The sequence below is a fragment of the Sarcophilus harrisii genome, chromosome 4, assembly GCF_902635505.1.
Source record: "Sarcophilus harrisii chromosome 4, mSarHar1.11, whole genome shotgun sequence".
NCBI lineage: Eukaryota > Metazoa > Chordata > Mammalia > Dasyuromorphia > Dasyuridae > Sarcophilus > Sarcophilus harrisii.
In genome coordinates, this window is record NC_045429.1 from 147,323,655 (window position 1) to 147,347,106 (window position 23,452).

Below are 23,452 nucleotides of genomic sequence, written 5' to 3' on the forward strand. Positions count from 1 at the left end.
GGGACTTGGAGGTGGAGAAAGGAAGAGGAGAGAAATCTAATAATAGATACTGTGAGTTTGGGTTTGGTTTTTTTTTTTTTTTCTCATTATTTTTGAAATGATTGTGTAGCTATAAGCGTTCATATTGTCATTTATTGATAGTCCCTACAATGCCTTTCATAAGACTTTCTCATCAAAACAAAACAAAAACCATTAGCTTTTTTGGCTGTCATAACTCACTATCAAATTAGTGTGAGGTATTTTAAAGACAATCTAGCTATATTACCCCCATCTTATACTTTTTAAATAGATTTTTAAGGTCAAAGTACAAGATTTGTCTTCCTTTTAGGGTTACTTTCTATTCTGAATCTTTTATATATGTATTTATGTTTCTTTGCTTATAATGTAAGGTTCTTGAGGTCAGCGATTTTGTTTACTTTTTCTTTTGATTCCCACTGTTTAGCATACCTTGCTATTGACAATAAACAATAAATCATAAATGATTGTTGACTGATTTTTTTTGGGGGGGTGCTGGTACTAGATTTTAGGAGAGCAATCAGACCATTCCCAGCTTTCCTCTTCCCTATCACAAACTCTGAGATTCAGTGCTCACTTCTTCATCTAATTCCTTTCATTTTTACTTTAGCAACTAGTTTCTTCCTCTTGGTGAGAATGAGTTCTGCATTAGCAATTGTCTTTGGTTCTGTTATCTCTTAAAGGATGAAATGCTTTAAGGAATTCAGGAAAATTACTTGAAGAAAGAGTTCTCTGAGATATCCTCATAAAAATCTCACATAACTTCAATAATCATGCCACTATAGCAATCTGTGTTCTATTTCTTGAATTTATCATTTTTATTTTTCATTCTGCCCATGTTCTAGGCTATATTTTGAACAATATAGCTTCTTTTTATGCTTCTATTGATTTTTCACTCAGATGTTCTCCACTATGATTGATCCTTGGGTTTTCAGTACATTAGTATTTCTTCACAATATTCAGTGTTAGTACATTCTTAGCTCCTCTTTTTTTTTTTTTTTTTTTAACCTATCCTGTTTCTTTTAAATAAGGAATAGTTCCTATCTCACCACATCTTAAACATTACATGAGGTCAAATTTGGCCCCTTGTGTTAGTCTCTCCAGTTCTCCTTGTTTGTAAAACATCTGAGACCATAGATTTTATTAACTCCTTGCTTGAATTCTCTCTGTTATTCTTCTGAATTTGTACCTATTCTGTGGTAGATATATGTAGGCAATTTTCTTCCTTTCCCTTCCATGTTAATTCAAAGCTCTTTTAATTTTCAAGCCATTAGGCAAACATAGATACATAACCATATGAACCCCTCTCTTTTTCCATATAAATAGATATATACATATATGAATATGTGTGTATATATGTATACACACATTTTAATCATTTGTAAATAAACATTTAGATGTGTTAGCTGTAGACAGAAAGCAGAAGTTGTTTTTATTAAAAGGGAAGTAAATGGCTGCTCACAGTCATGGTACTTTTAGATCTCAAATGTAATTATTTAATAATAAGACAAAAGAAATAACACTACCACCATGGTACTCACATGTTAAAACAGATATAGTAATAATATATATTGCAAATGGCAAATAAACTTAGGTCACTTTCTCTGCTCTGTAATTAGGAAGCATGGATATATACTTAAAAGAACCTAACAGTGAAGTATGTGATGGAGGAAAACTGATATGTTCAGAATAACTAACTAAGGACTGCTACATTTGATTTTATTGGTCCATTTAAGAACATATGCACCCCTATGAAGTCTCTTCTTTACTAACAGCTTATCTGCTGGTTCTTACTCTTCAGGTACTACCTACTCTTACTTACTCTTCATATTCTTCTTTTCTTCTAGTCTCAAACTGATGTAGTGTTTACAAACTCTTTCAGCTTATAGTTAGTTGCCTTTGAAACGAGTTGTTAGAAATGTTTTTTTTTTTGTTTGTTTGTTTGTTTTCTATTTCAAATATTTACTTGGTCAACAATTTCCTTTAAGTCTGAGAATTGCAAAGTTCATCAGGCTGTCTGGCACATAAAGACAAACTCAGCTATTCACTCAGCAGGATGTTGTGCTGCTATCCAATCAAGGGGTAGCAAAACAGCTCTCAGAAAAAGTTCAAGTTGACTCTCAGATCAAGGCAAATAAACCTAGCATCTTCACTATCTAATTTTAACATCCTCGCATAACTCTCTTTTTCCTTTTCTGCCTCTTTGTCACAAACCAGAACAGGTGACCAAAAAATAACAGGTTTTACCTCTCCTAAGCTCTTATGTGTCACAGAAAAAAAAATAACTGGAAGTTGACTCAATATTTAATATCCGAAGTATATGCCTTCTTGTCAGTTGAGTATTCTCCGTGGTAGTTTCTTCAAACAGCTCCTACAAAGCTGTGCTCTTTGATTCTCTGCTGAGTTTTTATACTCTACCATGAAGTCTTCTAAGGTATTTACCTATTGCTTGCTTTGTATTCGACTTAGTCTGTGAATATTTTATTCCCCAAGTTCATTGGATCATAGACTCAGAGCTAAAAGAGGTCTTAACTCTTAAGTAATCCAGTCTTTTTATTGTACAGATGAGCAGACTGAAGGTGAGAGTTCCCTAAGTGTCAGGGAAATTCAGGTCTAATGACTTTTCACTACTAGTACTCTCTCCATTGTAGTTACTATACTACTCTTTTAAATTGTAAGTTATAGGGGGGAGACAGGTAGTGTTTTAGTTAGAAATTTATGTCCCTACTACCTAATACTATAACTTGTATGCAATAGATGTTAAAAGGAAAATTCTTTGTTCCAGCTTTTACCTTGGTTAATGAGACCAAACTCAGGAAAAAGAAAATTGGAAAAGTTTAATCAAAATACTACCTTGATGGGCTGATCACTGGAAATTAGCAAGGATTTCAGGTTGGATCTAGCTTTTATTGTTAATTTCATAATAAGACAAAAGCAGTCCATATGGGTCCATATCAGGCAAAGGAGATGGATCATTGCGTCTCATCTCTTCTCAATTGCCATACATGATATTTAACAAGTGGGAGATGATGCTAATAGGTAGGAATAAGTGCTAAAGAACAAGTTATACAAAAGCTGCAGATTGGGTGACACCTCTTTCTACAGTGACTGACAAGCAGGGTTAGGAACATTGAGTTACAAGTTAGCTTTCAATATAGGCACTATAGAGTCAAATCTAGACACCAAAGTTGGATGGAAATTAGAGCAATTTTATTATGAGGTTCAACAAATAGCAGTCATCCAGAGTATGTGTGCAAAGGCACAGTCCACATGAAACTATGATGGGGGAGGAGGTGTAGGTCTTGGAGATGGACTATACATAGAAGTAAAGAAGGAAGGGACTTTTCAGGTGGCTTCAAGCTGGCTCAAAGATATCAGAAAAGCATACTTAATTTAAACATTCTGTAGTTTTGGAAAAAAGTCACTATATCTGTTAGTAGGAGGTTGGCTATTCAAAAAAGTACAGGGTCCTGAAGTAGATAAGGATCTGGAGCAAGATAAAAGAATTTTACAATATGGAGTCACTGTAGTTACTTTGATACCCAACATTGCTTTATTCATTCATTCATTCATTCATTCATTCAATCTCATTCCTTGTCTAGTTATCCCATCTAGCAAGAAGATAAGGTTTTGGATTTTTTGTTTTGTTTTTATGAATTTAATGTTGGATTAGGGAAAGGTTTTGGGTGTCTAAAAGGAAAATATTTTGAAAATTGAAATTTTTTTTATAAGGAATGGAAAAAAGAGTGGCAGATTACCATAAACAAGCTTTCCTCAAGTCTTTGAGAAAATTCTCTTCTTCTCAAGTTTTTCTTATTTGGTAGGGATTTTATTACTTTAGTCAAAATGATTTGACTAAACTTATATATTAGATACATTGAAATCCTAAAAAGCATTTTATTATATTAGTTATAATTTATATATTTGATAATAATATTTCTGACTTAAAAAAAAAAAAACTCTTGCCCTTCTTATGACAACAGATTATGAGCATGAACAAGTTCATGTTGTTGCATTATTTATCTAACAGGATATTCATAAGCTAAACTTTTTGTGAAATGAGTGTACTATTACCTATTATATTTGTTTTCTAGGTTTTGTATTGCTCATCTAAGAAAGCTTCAAAATGAGCAGTCGACGGAAACGTGCCCCTCCTGTCAGGATGGATGAAGACAAGCAACAACAACTCCGTTGGAATATGCATGAAGACCGAAAACATGAAGTGATTATCCTTGATGATGATGATGATGAGCCTATTCCAGGTCCAAGTTCCTCATCTATTCCTTTAATTGTTTTAGATGATGAAGAAAGTCTAGAGGAGGAAGAAGAGCACAAGACCAAAAGAAGATGTTCAAAGTCACTGAGCTCATTAACAGATGAAGAGGAAACTAACTGTATTTTGCCATCTTTATTAATAAAATTAAATGTTGTCATTTCTCCTTATCACCTAACTAATTCTTGGAAAGCATTTTTAGGTGAGCTCACTCTCCAGCTTCTTGGTGAAGAGGTTTTAACTGAAAGTTTTCATGAGAGAAAGTTTACTTTAATGACAGCAGATTCAAGTGATCAGTTGCAGATCTCTGTTCATCCAATGTGTAAAGAGGTGGAAGACCAACAAAAAGGACTTGAAGAGCCAGTCAGTATTTCAGAAAAGAGTATTTTGGTGGAATCATCCTTGAGTAATGAAATGTTAGAAGATCTCAGGTGGCTACAGAAGAAGAAAATGGTAGAACTTTACCACAGACCAGAAGGGATTCAAACCATCAAGGTGCTCAATAATGGTGGCCTACTTTAATTTATCTTAGCAATAAGTTTTTATGGGTTAAAAAAATATATGAAAATCTTTCATAAATTTCTGCATATTTCATAGAAAGTTATTGCTGAAAAGGACCTTGGAGACAATCTCTAGTCAAAATTTTAATGAAGAAAGTGAAATGCACAAGCTTGACAGACTTAATTGCCTAAGGTCACACAGAGAAATAATAGGTCAATAAATTATGTACCACTATACTAAGGCATTGAAATAAGCTCTGGGGATATTAAAAAAAAAAAAAAAAAAAAAAAGCAAAAGACAGTCCCAGCCCCTAAGGAGTTCATACTCTAATAGGGGAGAGACCAAGCAGACACATAATATCCTAAAAACTTTAGGAAATAATTACCAAAAGGAAAGTGTGAGAGTGAAGAAGGGTTTGTAAAAGACTTCTTTTAATAGTAGATGAAATTTTAATTGGGATTTGAAGGATACCAGAGAAGCCATGGGAGAAATAAGAAATAGAAGCATTCCAGGCAGAGAGGACAACTAGAGAGAATACAGAGCAGTCAAGTCTAGAATCCAGTTCTCCTGATATCTAATTCATTGTTCTTTCTACTTTATCAAACTGTCTATACATACATTCACCCTCTTTGAAACAGAATCTGATAAGTTTTGGATTTTGGGTATACTTTTAAAGATTTATGTGATATTTTGACTAAGTTTCAAATCTCTCTTTGGGCTCTACAAAAGAAGAGTACTATAAAAATGCAAATATTGTCACTAATCCTGGTCAGTGCAAAACTTTTATCACAATGTTATCTTATTTCTACCTGTAAAGACACATCAAAGTGAAAATCCACCAAGTTCTTAACAAGAAACATACACAAATATTAGAATAGGTCCTATTTTTTATAAGTAGAAAGTACTAAAGTGGTATCCATTATCCATTAAGCATTCTTTTTGCCTCTTACAACATTATATTCTTATAATTGGAGTTTATTCTTCTATAGATTTGAGTTTTTAAAAATCTTGTTTACTTTCTAATTTAAAAAGTAACATTTTACTTATGATTTTATAAATATTTATGAGGAAAATTAGGGATTTGTCAACACAATGATCCCTTTGGTTCTAGATTTTTTCATGATTTTGTACCATATTTAAAAGTATTTTCACCTTCATATATACTTTCAGAAGAAAGTTAAGAAATATGTTTTCCTTGCATTAATTATCATCTCTTACCCCAGTTTTTTCTCTTTTGGAGAAGTAACCCAGAGTGTTTGTCAAGCATGTTTTCTTTCATGATCAGACAGTTTTGATTTAAAGAAGCAACTGCCCTTCTGACTGGGATAGAAAGATAGAATTAACCAGTACTTCTCTTTCTCCTTTTACATCAGGATTTTTTTTTCTTTGTGAGCCTTTCTCACTTAGTCAATCAATATGAGAGCACAGTTCTAGTTTAAGAAAACTAAAATCAATCATTCCAAGTAGCAGTCAGAATCATATCTTGGGGAGAAGTAATAAACACAATAATGATGTTCTAGATTGAAGCAGAGGCAGTAAATGAGTAAATGAGAGTTACATTGGAAATAAAGAGAAATGGGGGAAATTCTCTATTTCAGGTTGGGTAAATTACTAATAGAAAATAAAATGTCCAAGAGCTTTAAATATTAGTAGCATCTAATGATGCTTCCCATGGCTTTTAACGCTGACTAGATAGATTCCTGAATGGTAAGTCAGCTAGCTTTCATATAAGAATTTAACATTTGTCTTTCTTTTTCTTCCATCCCCATTGATGATGATAAAAGGTTATTGACATCCCAATGTGCTACCATTCTGTAGTAAATGTTCAGTCATTTTAGTCGTGTTAGACTCTTTTTGACCCTATTTGGAGTTTTCTTGGCAAAGAGACTGGAATACTCTGCCATTTCCTTTTCCAGCTTATTTTTTTCAGAGGAAGAACTGAGGCAAACAAGGTTCAAACAGCTAGTAAATATTTGAGGCCAGATTTGAACTCATGAAGATAAGTCTTCCTCACTCTAGGCCTAGCATTTTATCCACTGTGCCACCTGGATGCCTCTTTGTAATAATAGTAATATTGAAATAGGACCACAATAGCTGCCTTCCTTTTCTCTTTTAGATCAAAGTTTCATAGGTCCCAAAATAAATACTTGAAAGGAAAGGAAATCCTGAATTTTACTATATTTTTTGTATATTTTCCCTGGAGTTATCAAAAACATAAGCTAGTAGCATTGATTCAAACCTGAGGAATTGCTGGGGGGAAAAAATTAGAAAATTTAAATTATAGTTACTTTGTCACCAATTTTTATGTAATTCTGAATAAGTTATACTTCTTTAGTAAATAGAAGTAAGAGTTTTATTGCTGTTATTGTGTTAAGAGCTTTAAAGATTGAAAAGTTCTGTGATTCAGGGTAAATCTTTACATATTTTCCTGTTACCCCTTGCTTAATTTAGTGGGAAAGTATGTACATATACATTAATATTTACTATAAAGAGAATATATTACATACTACATGTTATTACATTACATACAATAAGTACTATATCTAACAGTTGTAAAAAGCAATGTTGAGATTTTCATTGAAAAATTGTAAAACAATCATGTTCATCAAATATTTTTTCCTCTGTTTCCATAATGTCCTTTTAAATATTAATATATTTTAAACTTTTTATATTGTTGGTGAATATATTTCTGTAGGTTGGAATATATCTCTTGGAAGCTGGCTTAGCTAAGCCTGATTTTCTCAGTGATGGAAATGGAAGAATAAAAAAGGCCAATCAGCTGATCCAGAAACTAATGGAAAAGTTTTATAACTTTATGATTCCAGGTAATTTCTGTCTAAAACAACTACATTTGAGGCATTACTATTTGCAAGCATTTTAGTTTTTTCAAAACTATGTCAAGCAAAACTTTAGTAATAGTAATTATATTGAATTATATTAGGCAAAATTAATTATAGTAAATGACCCTGTTGAAATCACTTACATTGTTTGTTAGTAATATCTGGCTACTAGAGAATAACTTGGAAATAGAAAGAATGAAGAAGATTAATTTGTGACTTTTCATTTAAATCTAAGCTTAATTATAAAGTACTTTGGAGTTAGTTATATGCCTTGGTGTTTTTATTGTTGTTTTTTGTGGGGGGGCAGGGGGTTGGTGTTAAAGTCTACCTGTTATCTTAATTAGAAAGCATTTATTAGACATCAACTATGAATAAGGCATTTTACTAGGTACTAGAGGAATAAATAGAACAAATTAAATTATCCTTATTCACAAAGAGCTTGCCCTCTATAGGGAGAGACAAAATGTGTGTGTGTGTGTGTGTGTGTGTGTGTGTGTGTGTGAAAATATACATACACATATATTCACACATACAAGCTTAGATTCAAACTAGTTAGAAAGGGATTACATTACTAAGCAGTTGACTGAAGATTAGGAAAAGTTTGTAAGCGTTGGTTCTCAGTCTATGTTTTGTGATTCTATGAAGAAAAGATAGGAGTAATTACAATGCAAAGGCATGGAGATGGGTGGTGGAGTATCATGTATGAGTAACAAGGAAAAGACCAGTTTGGCTGATCTGTGGAGATTATGTATAATAAAGTATAAGTGTATGTTTAAAGTTGGGGCCAGCTTGTAAAGAACTTTAAAAGCCAAAAGATTGTATCTGATTGTCTAGTCATTGAAATATGTCCTAGAGGTATTAAAGAGTAATTGGTGTAGGAGAGTTACATGATCAAATCTATATTTAAAGACAGTAATTTTGGCAGTTCTGTGGAGAATGGATTGGAGGAAGACTTGAGACGAGACTAAATTGTAAGCTATTAGACAATAATCTTACTAGCATTTATTTGTTTAGCACATTAAAGTTTGCAAAATACTTTACATAGATTAACTCATTTGATTCTCACAATATAAATATATAGATTATAATTTTTATAGATTTTTATAGATTATAGATTACATTTTAAATAGATCATAATTATTTCCATTTTGCAAATATTGAAACTGAGGCAGACAAAGATTAAGTGACTTGCCCAGGGTCTCATGACTACTGAGTGGCTGAGGCAGGATTTGAAATAAAGTTTTTTTGACTCCAATTCCTATGCTCTAATATTTGCATCATCTGGCTGCTAAGAGGTGATAAAGGCCTGAACCACAGCAATGGCTCTCAGTTGTTTGTTGTTTGCCCATCTTCTCAAAGAGGACCGTGACATTGGGGAAAGATGCCATGATATGCAAGTGAATTGGAGATTTAGGAGAGGGAGGGCTGGGGCAAACTCACCTGTCTCACTTTCCCCTTCAGATGGCTATCTGGGTTCAGTGATAGATCAGGATAATTAGAGATGGCCTTAGATACAATGGGAGACATTGGCCTTTTTAAGCTAAGATCTTCAACAGATCTCAGTTTAATGAGGCCACCCCCATTCAGTGATTAAGGCTTGGTAGCAATTGAGGTAGAGGATCTCTTTCACCTACTCAAAAAAAACAAAAAATCCAAACAAATTAATAAATCTGGGAGGGGAGGACCTTCAGGATTTCTAGCCAAAGTAGAAAAGATTGCTATTTAAATTCAAACTAAGTCAATCAGGACCCAAACAATGAATTAAACAGGGATTGACTTAGGTGCTTTCGTGGCCAATGAGAATCAGATTGGATTTTTGTTTAAGGCATGATCCTTAGAAATTTAGCCAGTATACCCCAAGATACGTTGGGAGGAAGGGAAAGAGAAAAGGGAGGAGAATTCCATCTAAATTTTATGAATTTCATTTAAATTTGGAAACCTTCAGCACCTACGATAATCCTTTGCTTTCAGATACATGCTTTAAAAATGTTTGTTGAATTGAAATTACCATGTATGGAGTAATGATAAAAAAATAATATTTACATTCCAAAGAATGTAAATTCTTTGTAAGAATTTACAAGTAAGATAAAATGAAGTAAGAAGATAAAATGAAAAATCTCATTAGAAGATATATGTCACAAATATACTGAAAAATACTACGAGTTCTTGTTCCCGTTGTTTAAAAATGAATCAGATTTTTAATAAATGTTTTGTTTTTCAATTTGCATAGATATTTTGGAGGAGGATGAAGAAGAATCTGACAGTGAGCTGGAGAGACAGAACATTGAAGAATTATATGACTTTGTGAGACATATACACCAGCAAGAAGCTCAGCACTTACAAGAAGATGTCCAGCATCCAGCACTGATTCCTGTACTGAGGCCATACCAAAGTGAGGCTGTTAACTGGATGCTGCTACGAGAAAATTTCAAAAACTCTCCTGCTAATGGCAAGTATGAGTTACTTAAAGTTAAGGGACAGAGCAATCTTAGTGCTCTAGGGAAGGAATTAAGGATGGGAGGTGGGGGAGTGAATAATGAGAGAATTGGTCACCAAGGAGGTTGTATGTTTTAAGAGATTTCTTGGAAATTTAGATGATCAATATCATTTGTGTATAATTAGGGTTTATTTGTAAATTTTGTTACAGTAATTCTTCTTCCTGTAACAAATTAAGGTTGTCTTGATCCAATTTAAGAAGAAATCTAATCACTAATGGTTAGCCTCTCTAGGAGTGACTTTCAAAAACCTGATGAAAAATGGTAAAGAATAGTGTGACTTCTCTGTGAAATAAAAGAGCTAGATTATTATTCATCTTGAAGGGCCTTTCTACTTCCCGAATCTTTTCTTTTAAATAATATTTTCTGAGTGAGATGGAGAAAAGGGACCGGTATGGTTGGTTTTATATGATATTCCCTGATAAATACTCTCTAACTTCCCTGGCCTTGTTCTGTTAGACAATTTCCCATTCATTATTCATTGAGTTCTTATTCCTAAAAAGGCAGGGAATTTCCAAAGATTACTTACTTTTTCTTTCTTGTCATCCTTTCTCTTGCCTCCAGAGACTTTGCCCCTGCTTTTATGACCTTTTAAATAAAAATTGAAATAAAAAAATTTTAGACATGGATTTGAGCAGAAAACATTGCCTTTTTAATCATAGCTTCTTTATAAAGATTTAAGTTGAACAATAATATATTATTAATTTCCCTTTTGCTTAGCAGTTTACATTTTTGGGAAAATTAAATCATTTTTGAAAAATTTCCCCATTTCCATATTCTACAACTGACCTAGTTTTAGTTTTGATATTTTAATTCAAAGATTATACATATAGCTATATAGATATAGATATGTCTACTTTCCTTATAGTCACAGAAATATACAGACTACAGTACAGAATACTGTCTATTAGCCTTTGCTTTTAGGGTCCCAATTATTATTGCCTTTTTTCTCTTCCAATCCCTCCTGAAAAGTCCCATTCAGGATTCTGAATCCTGAATGCCTATATCACACACTGTTCTCATTTCCATCCCTTGAAATCCTTTTTTTTCTTTCTTTTTTTTTTTTTTTTTTTTTTTTTTAGGGCAAGTACATGTGGCCTCTCTTCCGTGTAGTCTTTCCCTTGATTCTTTCCTTAAGCTGGAATTGTTTTTGACCTCTTACATTTTCTTTGAGAACTTTATTTAAATCTCCTCTTTGCTCTTACATTTTCTCATTTCCATTATACTTTATTTTTATAAAGTATACTTTATATATTTTTATACCCATTTTCTCAGTTAATATGCATCAGAAATACAACTTGAACACGGGTTTTCCTGATTGTGAAGTTGGTCCTTTGTACTATACTCCCTTGTAGCTTGTTGGATAAATTTATGCATATGAACTTCCTAATCCCAATCACTTCTTATTGCATTATAAAACTTTTTTTGTTATTATCTTTCTTTCACCTTCTATATCTAGAAAATATCTAAAATCTATGGTAAGACAAGCTAAATGGGAATTGTTGGTTGAAGTAAACAGAAGAGATGTTTGTCTACAGTCTCAGTGTTGCAATGAAACTTGAAAAGCCTAGTTCGGTATCCTGGTAGAGCCATGGGTTCATTTAACTTCATTTTCACTTCAATCTGTGGTTTCCCCAATCAAGCATCTTAACTAAATCTCACTTATCTGTAAAGAAAGTATCAATCAGTCAGCAAGCATTTAAAGTGTCTATGGCAGGCACTGTGCTAGGTAATCATAATAAAAGGCAGGGGAAAGTTCCACTGAAGTGAATACAAATAGATAATAGTAAATGCAAATCATTTTGGAGAATGTGTAAATCAGGAAAGGCTTCCTGTAGGATATGGATGGCATTTGAGCTGAGTTTTACAGGAAACTAAGTTTTGTTTCTTTTTTTGGGGGGGGTTGGTTTTTTTTATTATAATTATTATTATTATTATTATTAATTTTAGGTTTTTGTTTTGCTGAGGCAATTGGGAATTAAGTGGCTTGCCCCCATGGTCACCCAGTTAGGGAGTATTAAGTGTTTGAGGTTGGTTTTGAACCGAGATCCTCCTGACTTTAGGGCTAGTACTCTAGCCACCATGCCATCTAGCAGCCCCGAAACTAAGGATTTTAAGAGATGAGAAAAGAGTGCTTTCCAGGCAAGGATGGGCAGTGTTTCTGAAGCTAAGGGGTGGAGTGTTATATGGGAAGAAAAGCAAGAAGGCTGGTTTGACTAGTGAAGGAAAGTAATAGGTAATAAGCATGGAAAGGTAGGCTAGAGCCAATACTTGCCCTGTCTACTTCACAGAAGGTGGAAGTGTTATGTGTGAAAGGCTTCAAAAAAATATAAAGAGCTATTTAAATGTAAGACATTATAATTGGGTAGGAAAATGAGAGAGGGAAAGTAAAAGTCAATGAGTGTGAGAGACAGAGAGAGAATATATGAGGATGTTCTTATGGCTCTTTTCTTCTTTAGAAAATACCTTACATTTCTTATGGAGAGAAGTCCTTACAACAGAAGGGATGAAATTCTATTATAATCCATTTACAGGCTGGTAAGGCTATTTTATATTAATAAATGTGCTTCTTCCCTTTCCTAGAACCCATACCTCTATGTATATATCTGTATATGAAAAGCAAGAGATTTTTTTGAGAACCTCCCTATCTAAAGAAAAATTCAGGATAGTTATAAAGAATTAGAGTGAGCATAGTTGAGGTTAAGTGTCTCTGTGTTCATTGTGAATCAACTTAATTTTTTTTTTAATTCAGGTATACTTGTATTCTAAAAGGTTTTTGGTAGTCACTGGAAAATATTTAATAATTTAATAACTTAATGACTACTGTTATATTTATCTTTTCTATTTAGAAAGTATTTTGAAGGTCACCTAAAAGAGATGGGTATTTTTTTTATTTTAACTGTAGGGAGAAAAATGATAGTTCCCAACACAATTCATTGTTTTCTCTTGCAAGATAAGTTGGTGTTATAATTCAGTTGAATTTTGAGTTTGTGTGGGTTTTTTGTTTTTGTTTTTGTTTTTTTTTTTTTTGGTTGAATATCATAATCTTCATCTTTAGGTTTCTAGAATTTTTAAGTACTTTCATTTTTTACGAAGTTATTATATAACCTCAAGAATCTTTCTTTTAATGCAATTCTTCCCATTTCCTTTTAGAATAGCTACCGGTATGATATTTATTTGAATTATTTTGACATTTTTTTTTTTGTTTGTTTGACCTTTCCTTTAGCATCATCCGGGAATACCCAAATGCTGGGCCACAGTGGCCTGGTGGCATCTTAGCAGATGAGATGGGTTTGGGGAAGACAGTGGAGGTTTTGGCTCTGATTCTTTCACATACGCGACAAGATATCAAACAGGATGTTCTAACACTGCCTGAGGTAGGATGACCATTTAAAGCTCAGGGAATAAAGGACTTATTGTGTTCAAGAAAAACAGTATGTTCTGAATCCTTGTTTTGACACAAAAGTCAAAGTTTTAAATATCCTTTGGAACTACAGATAGTTAACATAGAAGAATTTGCCCACTAATGGTGGCTAATTGAAATGTTTTCTCTTTCATCGCCTCTTTGTTAGCAAGAAAAACATTGACTCAGTGTTGACAGTGATCTGCTACTTGCAAAAATGTTACTATCTCTCATATTATTTCTAGAAGTCTTCCTCAGAGTATAACATAAATGACTTGAGAAACCAGTAAAGGTATTTAATGATGAGACAAACCAGAGACATAGGAGTAATAGAATCAGAGTTGAAAGGAGCCTCAGAGGTTATGTAATCCAGCCTGTACCTGAACCCCTTATGTTTATCTAGAATACCTTAGTAAACAGTATATTTAAGAGTTGAATTTTTTTAAAGTGGACTGTATATTCTTAGGTCATTGCCATCTGCCAAAATTGACTTTTCCTTAACCTCTGGAAAATTCCAATTTAGAATTTATGTGCCAAAAAACAAAAAAACAATTTGAGATTGGCAAACCCAAAGTTTATATAATGATATCTAAAATTTAAATTCCTTACTATAGCATTTAAAAGATTGCACCATCCACAATCCTACTTTTCCGAACTTTTATTTCATAAAAATCTGCACTCAAAGGACTATTGACTTTATGTAAACCATCCTATTACCTATAGTTTCTCCACTGTCAAAAACTTTCTCTTTCTTCAAGGTCCAGTTCAAGTATCAACTTTTCCTTGAAATCTTTTCTGATTTCTATGGTGGAAAGTAATTACTTTCACTTTAAATTTTTTTTAATGCATTGGTTTCTAGATTTCTGTTTTATCCTTCTCACAATCAACTTTATATGATTTTTGTTTCCCTCTTAGCCCCTCATTAGATTATAAGCAGCCTGGTGTAGTAGAAAGAGTATTAGACTTGGAGTCAGGAAGACTTGGTTCGAATTCTGCCTTATACACTTTACTAGTTGTGTGACCCTGAGCAAGTCATTTAACCACTTAGCCTCATTTTGCCCATTTGTAAAATATGGATAATAATAACACCTATTTCACAGGGTTATTGTGTGGCTCAAATGAGAAGGTATATAAAACATTTTAGAGAGCTATGGAAATGTCAGCTATTGTTATTACTAGCTTGAAGGCAAGAACTTTTTTTCATGATTATATACTTTGCACAGTGTCTCCCATGTAGTAAGTGATTTGTAAATGTTAATTGATTCTCGATAAAAATTCTAGGTAAAAAAAAAAAAAAAAACAAAAACCTATATTCTATAGAATACCTAATACCGTATCCAAAACATTTATTTTATAAATGTATTTCAAACATCACATGGAGCACCCTGATCAGAATGTGTGATTGGCTTAATCCACGCTCTCTTTACCAAGTAAACATTGCAAGGCATATTGGGAGTACTATCTTTGTATGTAAAATAATTTTCCTTTAATTTCTTGTAATTAAGTGGACATTGTTGATGATGACTTTTGATTAATATATTAGAAAATATTGGACCATGGTTAGATAGATACAATAAAAAGGACAAATTTTATATAGTTTTAGTAGCTGCATAGCCTATTTCTAGACAAGCCTTTTATGAATAGATGTTCTTGATCACTGCTAGAAGCGAATGATCTGTTTAGGTCTATCATCCCTATTTAGAAAAAACATGACTCAAAAGAATAAAGCATTAACCTTTTGTTGATGAAGGGGGCATTTTTACTGTTTTTATTTCAATTGATTATCATCATACCATTATAATAAACTTAACAGATGAAATGTATTAAAACAATCATTGCATTATACGAAATACATTTTTGTATTCATATCATAGGATTAGAACTAAAGGGACCTTGGAGATCTTTGTAGTCCAACTCCTCACTATATAGAAAACTAGAGTTGTTAAGAAGTAACTTGCGTCAAGGTCACAACAAATATGAGTGCCAGGGCCAGAAAGTGAACCCACATCCTCTGACTTTGAAATTAGTGCTTTTTCCATCGCATCATGAAAATGTATGAGGTTAATTATTTTTAAATATTTAAAATACATATATGTGTGTGTATATATATTTATATGTAATTAATTTAACAAAAAAAGTCCAATTTGTATGTAAGCCTATACATTTTACTTTTTTTCATAGCATCCTTCATACATGGTATATTTGCTTATAATCTGATAGCTCATATCCAAATTTTAAAGCTTAATATTAAGCAATCTGTAATGATGAATCTGAAAGTCTAGTGGGTGACTGCTAAATATCGTTCATATCAGGGAAAACTGGTAAATTACTTCATACCTCCACAACCTGCTGAAGAAAGCAAAAAGGGGAAATCTAAGATGATGGAGTTTCAATCTAAGGAAAGAATACAGTACCCCAGTAAGTATTTATGTCTATATTTTAAATACTTATGTTTCTAATCTTTGTTCTAATTCTTGGGAACCTTCTAATAGAGACATCTTATTGTTGATGATGATTTTCTTGTAGTCATTAAGAACATTTATAATTCTTATGATTACATATAATTTTTAAGGTTAGTTTGTATGTTCTTCTTTACCCAAAAGTAAACTTTTGGCAAAGTTTACTATATTTTATATTTTTTTTTAGTTTTTGTTTATTTTGAAAATATTTTTATCATATTAGAACACTGTATATTTCATATTTAAATGTAAATTAATGTTATGATAATTCATATTAAATATTTTTAATTTCTCATATGAAGAATCATAGATTGCAAGATCACTAGTTTAGCATGAGTAGCATTTATGTCAGTAAAAATTAGTATTACAATGATTAATTCTGTACTGTTGACAGCTTACTTTTCTTTACAAATTCTGTATTTTTAGGAGTTTATTATATCAAAAACCATCTACAAAACATTCAAATAAATAAATTTTAATCATACGTAAAATTAATAAACTTCAAACTATTTACAGGTTACTAAATGAAAAAAGGCCAGTTAAATAAATAACATTGGTATCTTAATTAGTATCGTGCCCTTTCCCTGTATGTTTTGTTTCTTGTCTAGTTTGATTTTTTAAAATAAACGTTGTAATTACTGTATATGTCATTCTGATTTTCTGTCTTTGCTATTTCAGTTTATGTAAAAAGTCTTGTCAAATTCCTTCAATATTTTTTCTATTTGTTTATTTTTGATAACCAAAATTTATTGATTCATTTGATTACCATAATTTACTATATTAATATGCTACAATTTGGTTATTTCTTAATCATAAAATATAAACATAATTATCATTTTTCACATTTACTTTAAATAAAATAATTATTTTAGTAGTAGTAGATAAAGTAGGTAAAGCTACTTTAAATAATTTTGCATACTTGTCACTGAGCATTTCTGCAATAAACCCTCATTTTTCCATGTTGACCCTTTTCCCTTTGAATTTTTTTTTCATTTATTTTGCTTGAATCATTGTGTTTTTGTATATGTAGGTTTGCGTGTGATGCTATTAGCAGCTGTGAAAGAAATGAATGCAAAGAAAGGAGCTTCCATCATTGCCATCTTCAAATATGTCAGTACCATATATAGGTATGATGTACAGAGGAATCGGCGGCTTCTAAAGAAAAGTTTGGAAAAATTAATTACAGAACGAGTTGTAGAACAAGTCAAAGGTCATGGTTTGGCTGGATCTTTTAAACTGGGGAAGAATTACAAGGAACAGCCAACATGTTTTAGAACTAAACAGGTAAAATAATATTTTTTTTTAAAGGAAAGAATCCATTAACATTTGTTCTTCAGAATTTTTTGTGCCTCTTCTATGCTCATTGTTCTGGAAAAGTGTAGCATCTGCCTTTAGGAATTTTTGGTTTGAAGGTGAAAATTTGGCTTATAAAATATTTATGCATACTCTCCAACTCTGATTCAGATTTCCTCTTTTTAATTAAGTGATTTATGAATGTTTAATGAAATGACAGTATTTAAAATAACTTCTCTATTCTGATCAAAACATTATTAATTTTAAAACCTCTTTTCAAATTTTCAAATATTAATAAATAATACCTTGTATTTGTATAGTTCTTAATGCTTTTCTAAAACTTTTGTTTTCATTTCCATATCTCCTATTTTTCATCATTATAGGACTTTTGACATTGTTGTAATCCTATGCCTTGTTTTCCTAGAGTCACAAATATCCATTTTCTTTTAGGAAAAAGATCATCATTGAAGTATTTGCAAATTGAAATAATTTTGTTATAAATAACAGCTGTATATTTTCAGGTTGTAGTTTAATTATATTTAATATGAAAGAAATTAATCCTTTAAGCAATAACAAACCAAGTAGTTTTGGTTCATAGAATGATGATTCTCAAATATCAATCCTCTGCTGTGACAGGGCAAGAGATCTTGTAGAAAATCAATCTGTCCTTTTTGTTCTTACTTGCTTTCTGAAAGAAAACTTCCTTCAGAACAATGCATTATGAGCCTCTGAATTCTTCCCTGAATTTTGGGTCTTCAAAAGTAGAGAAAGCAGAAGGGAAAGACAGGTTAAATTTCTTTGTCAAGTAAGACGAGTAAAAGGATTGTACCTATTGCTTTAAACTGCAATTGAAGTATTTCCATCAATAAAGTTGGAAGGAGTTAAGAAGTTCCCCCATCTTCTGTTTCTTCTTTCCTTCCCTCCTTTATTTCTTCCTCTTCTCCTTCCCTCTTTCCCTCCCTCTCATCTTCTCCCTCCATTCTTTTCTTCTCTTCCTTCCTTCATTCCTTCCTTCTTTTCCTTTTGACATAGATAACAATACATCCTTACTTATTTTGGAAAACCTGGAGACCATTTAAGGATGTTTTATGGGACACATAAACTGTTCTTGAATATTATTACTCAGGACTAAGGGTAACAGTGTTAGGAAATTGAAATTTTATTTACTTAATTTTTAAAAAATCTTATATTTTTCAATTTCCCCCCCTTTTTTTTCTGAAATTAGAGTGCCATTAAAAAAAATTCTTCTCTTTATTAATTTTGCAAAAGGCAACAAAGAGTCCTAGAAAGAGTCAAAATAAACTTTCTGAAGGAAAACCTCAATCAGAGAGCAAGGACCCAGTTTCTGAAAATAAAGGGAAAAAATCCCTATCTTTGGATATCACTGAAAATGGACATGATTATTGTGAGGTCAGTAGATATCGGGGCAGACTGAGGAAAAAATCTGACCAACACTCAAATGAAAAACTTCAGCCTAAAGCTGAAGAATTAAATGCTACTGATTTGCAAAGACACTGTCCATCATCCAGTGATCGCCCAAATACCCGTGCTGCTGCCTCTAAAAGTAAATCAGATTCAGAAGAAGAGAACATGAAGGACAAAGTATCTGAATCTGAAGAATTTTTTGGTTGTGAGATTTCACATGCCAATTCTATGAGTCCTTTCAATACTTCTGACTATCGTTTTGAGTGTATTTGTGGTGAACTTGGCTTAATGGATTGTAAAGCCCGTGTTCAGTGTCTGAAATGCCACCTGTGGCAACATGCAGAATGTGTGAACTACAAAGAGGAAAACTTGAAAATTAAGCCTTTTTACTGCCCCCACTGCCTAGTTGCAATGAAACCAGTTTCCACAGGAGCAACTTTGATCATCTCTCCAAGTTCTATCTGTCACCAGTGGGTGGATGAAATCAACCGGCATGTGAGGTCATCTTCTCTACAGGTCTTGGTAAGATTTGTCTTTTGAAAAGATAGAAAATACAATTTTTTTTTCCCGGATTTCCTTGAAATACTTTTAGGACCTCCCATATCTTTTGACCACCAAAAAGATTTTATAAATTAGATAATTGTAGAGGAATCTTAAAGCAGAAGTTTTAAGGCAAGTGTAAATAAATTCAGAAACCTTTCTGCCTTGTATTTGTCACAGCAGTCTTTTTTTACACCTGATTTACTGTTTATACTCTGTTCTTGTCTTAGAAAGTTAATTAAAATTGAATATTTAAAAAAAAAAGAGGTGAGTTTTAAATGAATAACCAAAGTGCATGGACTTTGTAAAATTTTTACTTTACTTCACTTTTTAGAGTATTTTTTTTTTTTTACTTTCTTTTTCTCAACTGTGTTCTAGATAAATGAGATTCCAAAATAGCTCATTTCTACAGTTTCTGGGTTTCATATTCTGTGAACAGTAGAAATGAAAAAAATAAAAATGTTGAGTGCAAAGATGCAAAAAACCCAGAAGAAATAGATGAATATATATATATAATATACATTCAAGAATTCAGAAAGAATCTGGCATGCCATTTTCAGGAAATTTTGCATTAATGTGGCAAATAAATAAATAAAAATCCTACATGCAATAATTCATATTTAGCCATAAAGAGAAACACAGCATGATTAGGCATAATATATTGTGTTTCTTTTGAATATTGGTAAAGGGAAAAAAGTTGAATACTTTAGAAAGTAAACATGTATACATGTGCTATGCCAGCTATCAACAAGCAAGTATTTTGAAAGATATTTTAAATAAACAAGGAAATCTAAAATCAACCTCTTTTTTTTTTAGTCTATTTCAGAATATAGAATCTGCTTATAGTAAGTGTGGGATCAAAAAGCACCCAAAGCCAGAATTTATTTCCAATTAGTTAATGATTGAGAATTACTGAATTGAGAAGTAACTAAAAATAAAATTTTTCAGTTTTCCATGTAAAAACCACTGCAAAATTGAAAAATTAGTATAGTAAGCTTTATTTCTAAGTGCTGTTACTAATTAATATTTTAATATGCTGGTGAACTGGGAGGCAGAAGGAACCCGAGTTTCACTCCTATCTCTTAATTTTTGCTAATTGTATAACAATTGCTAGCAATTGGCTTAATACTGAAACTTAGATTCTTCACCAGTACAATGGGAATAATATCTATGTCTAAGTATTTACTTCATAGAATTGTTGTGAGGATTAAATAATATATATATATATATATATATAATTTTAAGTGTCATATAAAAATCAGATGTTATTATTTTAGATATTTTATATTAATAAATTAATTTCCATGGATTCTAAACAGAACAGTTCTTATGTAGAAGAGATTGTACTTTCTAGTATTAATTTTATGACTGCTAACCTCTTAGGTGTTTCTGTTTGATCTCCAGACCTTACCTTACCAGCCTTAGAGCTATTTTTGAATTCCTATAAAACTTCTATGAAGTATAGTGACATAACTAAACTGAGTTCAATAGCCTATTTTACTCTCAATGCTTATGCCCCTTCTTACATTTTGATACAGTATAATCTTAAAATAGGTGCAATGACCCAAGAGAAAGTGTGACGCTTACTGAGCCATATTTATTAGTTGAAAGTTTAAAGATATTTCATTTCTTATTGTTATTATGATGTTTATTAATATCCAGGTATATCAAGGGGTAAAGAAACATGGCTTCTTACAGCCTCATATGTTGGCGGAGCAGGATGTAGTTATCACCACCTATGATGTTCTTCGGTCAGAATTGAATTATGTAGATATCCCCCACAGCAACAGTGAGGATGGGCGTCGCTTCCGGAATCAGAAACGCTATATGGCCATACCAAGTCCCTTGGTAGCAGTGGAATGGTGGAGAATTTGTCTGGATGAAGCTCAGATGGTTGAGTGTACTACAGCAAAGGTGAGAAATAGTTGTGGAAAAATTTTAGATATGCCCAGGGTGAGGGAGGGGGATTCCTTATTATCTCTCTCACTAGCTTTTAATTTCCTAATGAAAATCCTTCTCAAAATATCTATCATGCATACCAGAATGTTGTCTCAGTCAGAAGTTTGCAGATAACACATTTTATATTTGTTGGTATTTTAGGCTATATGAATGAATGTATATGACTAAAAGGCATTTATTTATCAGTTTTTACTTGCAAGTTTAAAGATTTGAATCATTTTGTATACAATAGCCAATAAATTAGAGTATTCATAATCATGTCTGCTTTTTGTGGAAATTCATTTGGTAGAGTAGAATGCCATGGACTCAAGATGACTGTTATTTAGCAATTCCAGAGAGACCAAATTGAAGCAGAATTGTCACTTTAAAGGACAATAGGCTAATTTATCCCACTAAAATGAAAAGAAAGAGAAATGTAGATATAAATATTTATATGATTACCTCACACTGTTTATATACCCAGAATTTTATGACTATAGTATAACCTGAACTGTGAAGCTATTAGGTGATTATACATTTTTTTTAAATGTATTCATTTATATATAGTTTGGTAATAGCAATGTACATGTAATTTGGAATACAGAAATTCATGGGTTTTTCTAAGAGTACATTTACTTCTGATTTTTGCTTTTTTCAAACAATTTGTTTATTATTCCTGTTCCCTTTCATTAGGCTGCTGAAATGGCTCTGCGCTTGAGTGGAATCAATCGCTGGTGTGTCAGTGGCACTCCAGTACAGAGAGGATTAGAAGGTAAAGTATAAATAGCTTATGTATTGTGTTTCTTCTTTTTAGATTATTATGCATATTAGTTTGAAAGGATTAACTTATTTGTGGAAGATTTGAATTATATATTATAAAAATATTTTCTCATTTTTCACTGAAAGTAATAAAACTAAATCCTATTCAAATGGATGGCTCTTTTTCAACAGATTACTCAGAAATGAATATAAAGAGTTTGGGGGTATTTTTAAAAATAAACTCAAGGACGAGTTTTCCTTTTGAACATACAATCTTTGATTACGCGACAACAGATTTATATTCTAGCATAGTTTGGAAGTCTGGGAACCAGGAACAGGATAGCAGGGTTTATGGTGTTAAAAATCACAAGCAGTTATATCATCAAATCTCAAAAATATTTATTAGGGTCACAGAGCTAGTAAGTGTCTGAGGCCAATTTTGAACTCCAGTCTTCTGACTTTAGGTCCAGCACACACTCTTCTGTACCACCTTGTTACAGAGGATGAATACAAAGGCATATCACAATCTCAGAAAAGTGTCTAGAGTGCTCAGGCTCATCAGAAGCCAAGGCTGATGCTAAGAATAAACAAGAAAATGTTTTAGGGTTTTGTTATTTTTACATTTGGGAAAAGAAGAGACTTAAGGTAGGGACAAGGTGACTGCTCAGGATAGATGGGGCAGTTATCACAACAAATGAGAGCATGCAAATGTGCTGCCTTAGTTCTAGGACCAGGGTTCAGGTGCCATCTCGGCAGGTACTGAGTCTAAACAAGGCCCTTGGCATTTCAGTGTCTAGAACAGAGTCACCTGAGAATTCCCTTCATAATATAACAAATAAAACCAAGCCAGCTGTTGCCCACCAAAACATAAAAGAAATTTAAAAATCAAGAGTTGTGATTTTAGATAGAGTGAAGTTATCCTTGGCCAGAGGGCATGGTGAGGAATTAAATTTGTTTGCAATATGGTGAATTTAAAGAAGAGAAATGCCAAACAAGGTTGCAAACGTCAGTTGTAGCTATATATGAATGCCAGACCAAGGCAACACTGTGCTGTAGGGACCTAAGTTTTTGAGCTGTGAATGGAGACAAGAATAATTTGTGTATCAACAGGATTAGTTGGACAGTAGTATGTAAGATCAACAGGAGGAAAAAGAGATTAGAAATAGAGAAGTTATTGCAGTAGTTCAGGTAAAAAGGTAATGGATCCAAGGATGGTGGTGTAGAGCAGATGGATGAAGACTCATTACTGTTGTGAAGATGAAATTCATTACTAACTGAATGCGTGAAATGAGAAAGAAAGAGCTGTTGGATAATTCTAAGCTTAGGAACACCGAAGATTAGGAAAATGTTGGTTCCAATAACAAATAGGAGAAATCAAGGAAAGAGAATATATTTTGGTGAAATGGTGATGAATTCAGTTTAAACTAGATTAACTTGAAATACCTATAACGTACAATGGAAAATTAAAGACAGTAATTTAGGAGGTCACTACAAGAAGTAAGATGTGATAG

General features: G+C 32.4%; 1 protein-coding gene across 1 annotated transcript in view; it reads left to right on the forward strand.

Annotated features, from left to right (window-relative positions):
- SHPRH (SNF2 histone linker PHD RING helicase) overlaps positions 1-23,452 on the forward strand; it is a 101,457-nt gene that overhangs the window by 13,335 nt on the left and 64,670 nt on the right. Inside the window, exons 2-11 of the mRNA XM_003769522.4 lie at positions 4,110-4,783; positions 7,485-7,614; positions 9,860-10,078; positions 12,584-12,662; positions 13,351-13,501; positions 15,840-15,945; positions 17,017-17,270; positions 18,549-19,226; positions 20,907-21,158; positions 21,876-21,954. Coding sequence (XP_003769570.1) covers positions 4,142-4,783; positions 7,485-7,614; positions 9,860-10,078; positions 12,584-12,662; positions 13,351-13,501; positions 15,840-15,945; positions 17,017-17,270; positions 18,549-19,226; positions 20,907-21,158; positions 21,876-21,954 — 2,590 coding nt within the window. The 5' untranslated portion in view covers positions 4,110-4,141. The remainder of the gene's footprint in view (positions 1-4,109; positions 4,784-7,484; positions 7,615-9,859; positions 10,079-12,583; positions 12,663-13,350; positions 13,502-15,839; positions 15,946-17,016; positions 17,271-18,548; positions 19,227-20,906; positions 21,159-21,875; positions 21,955-23,452) is intronic.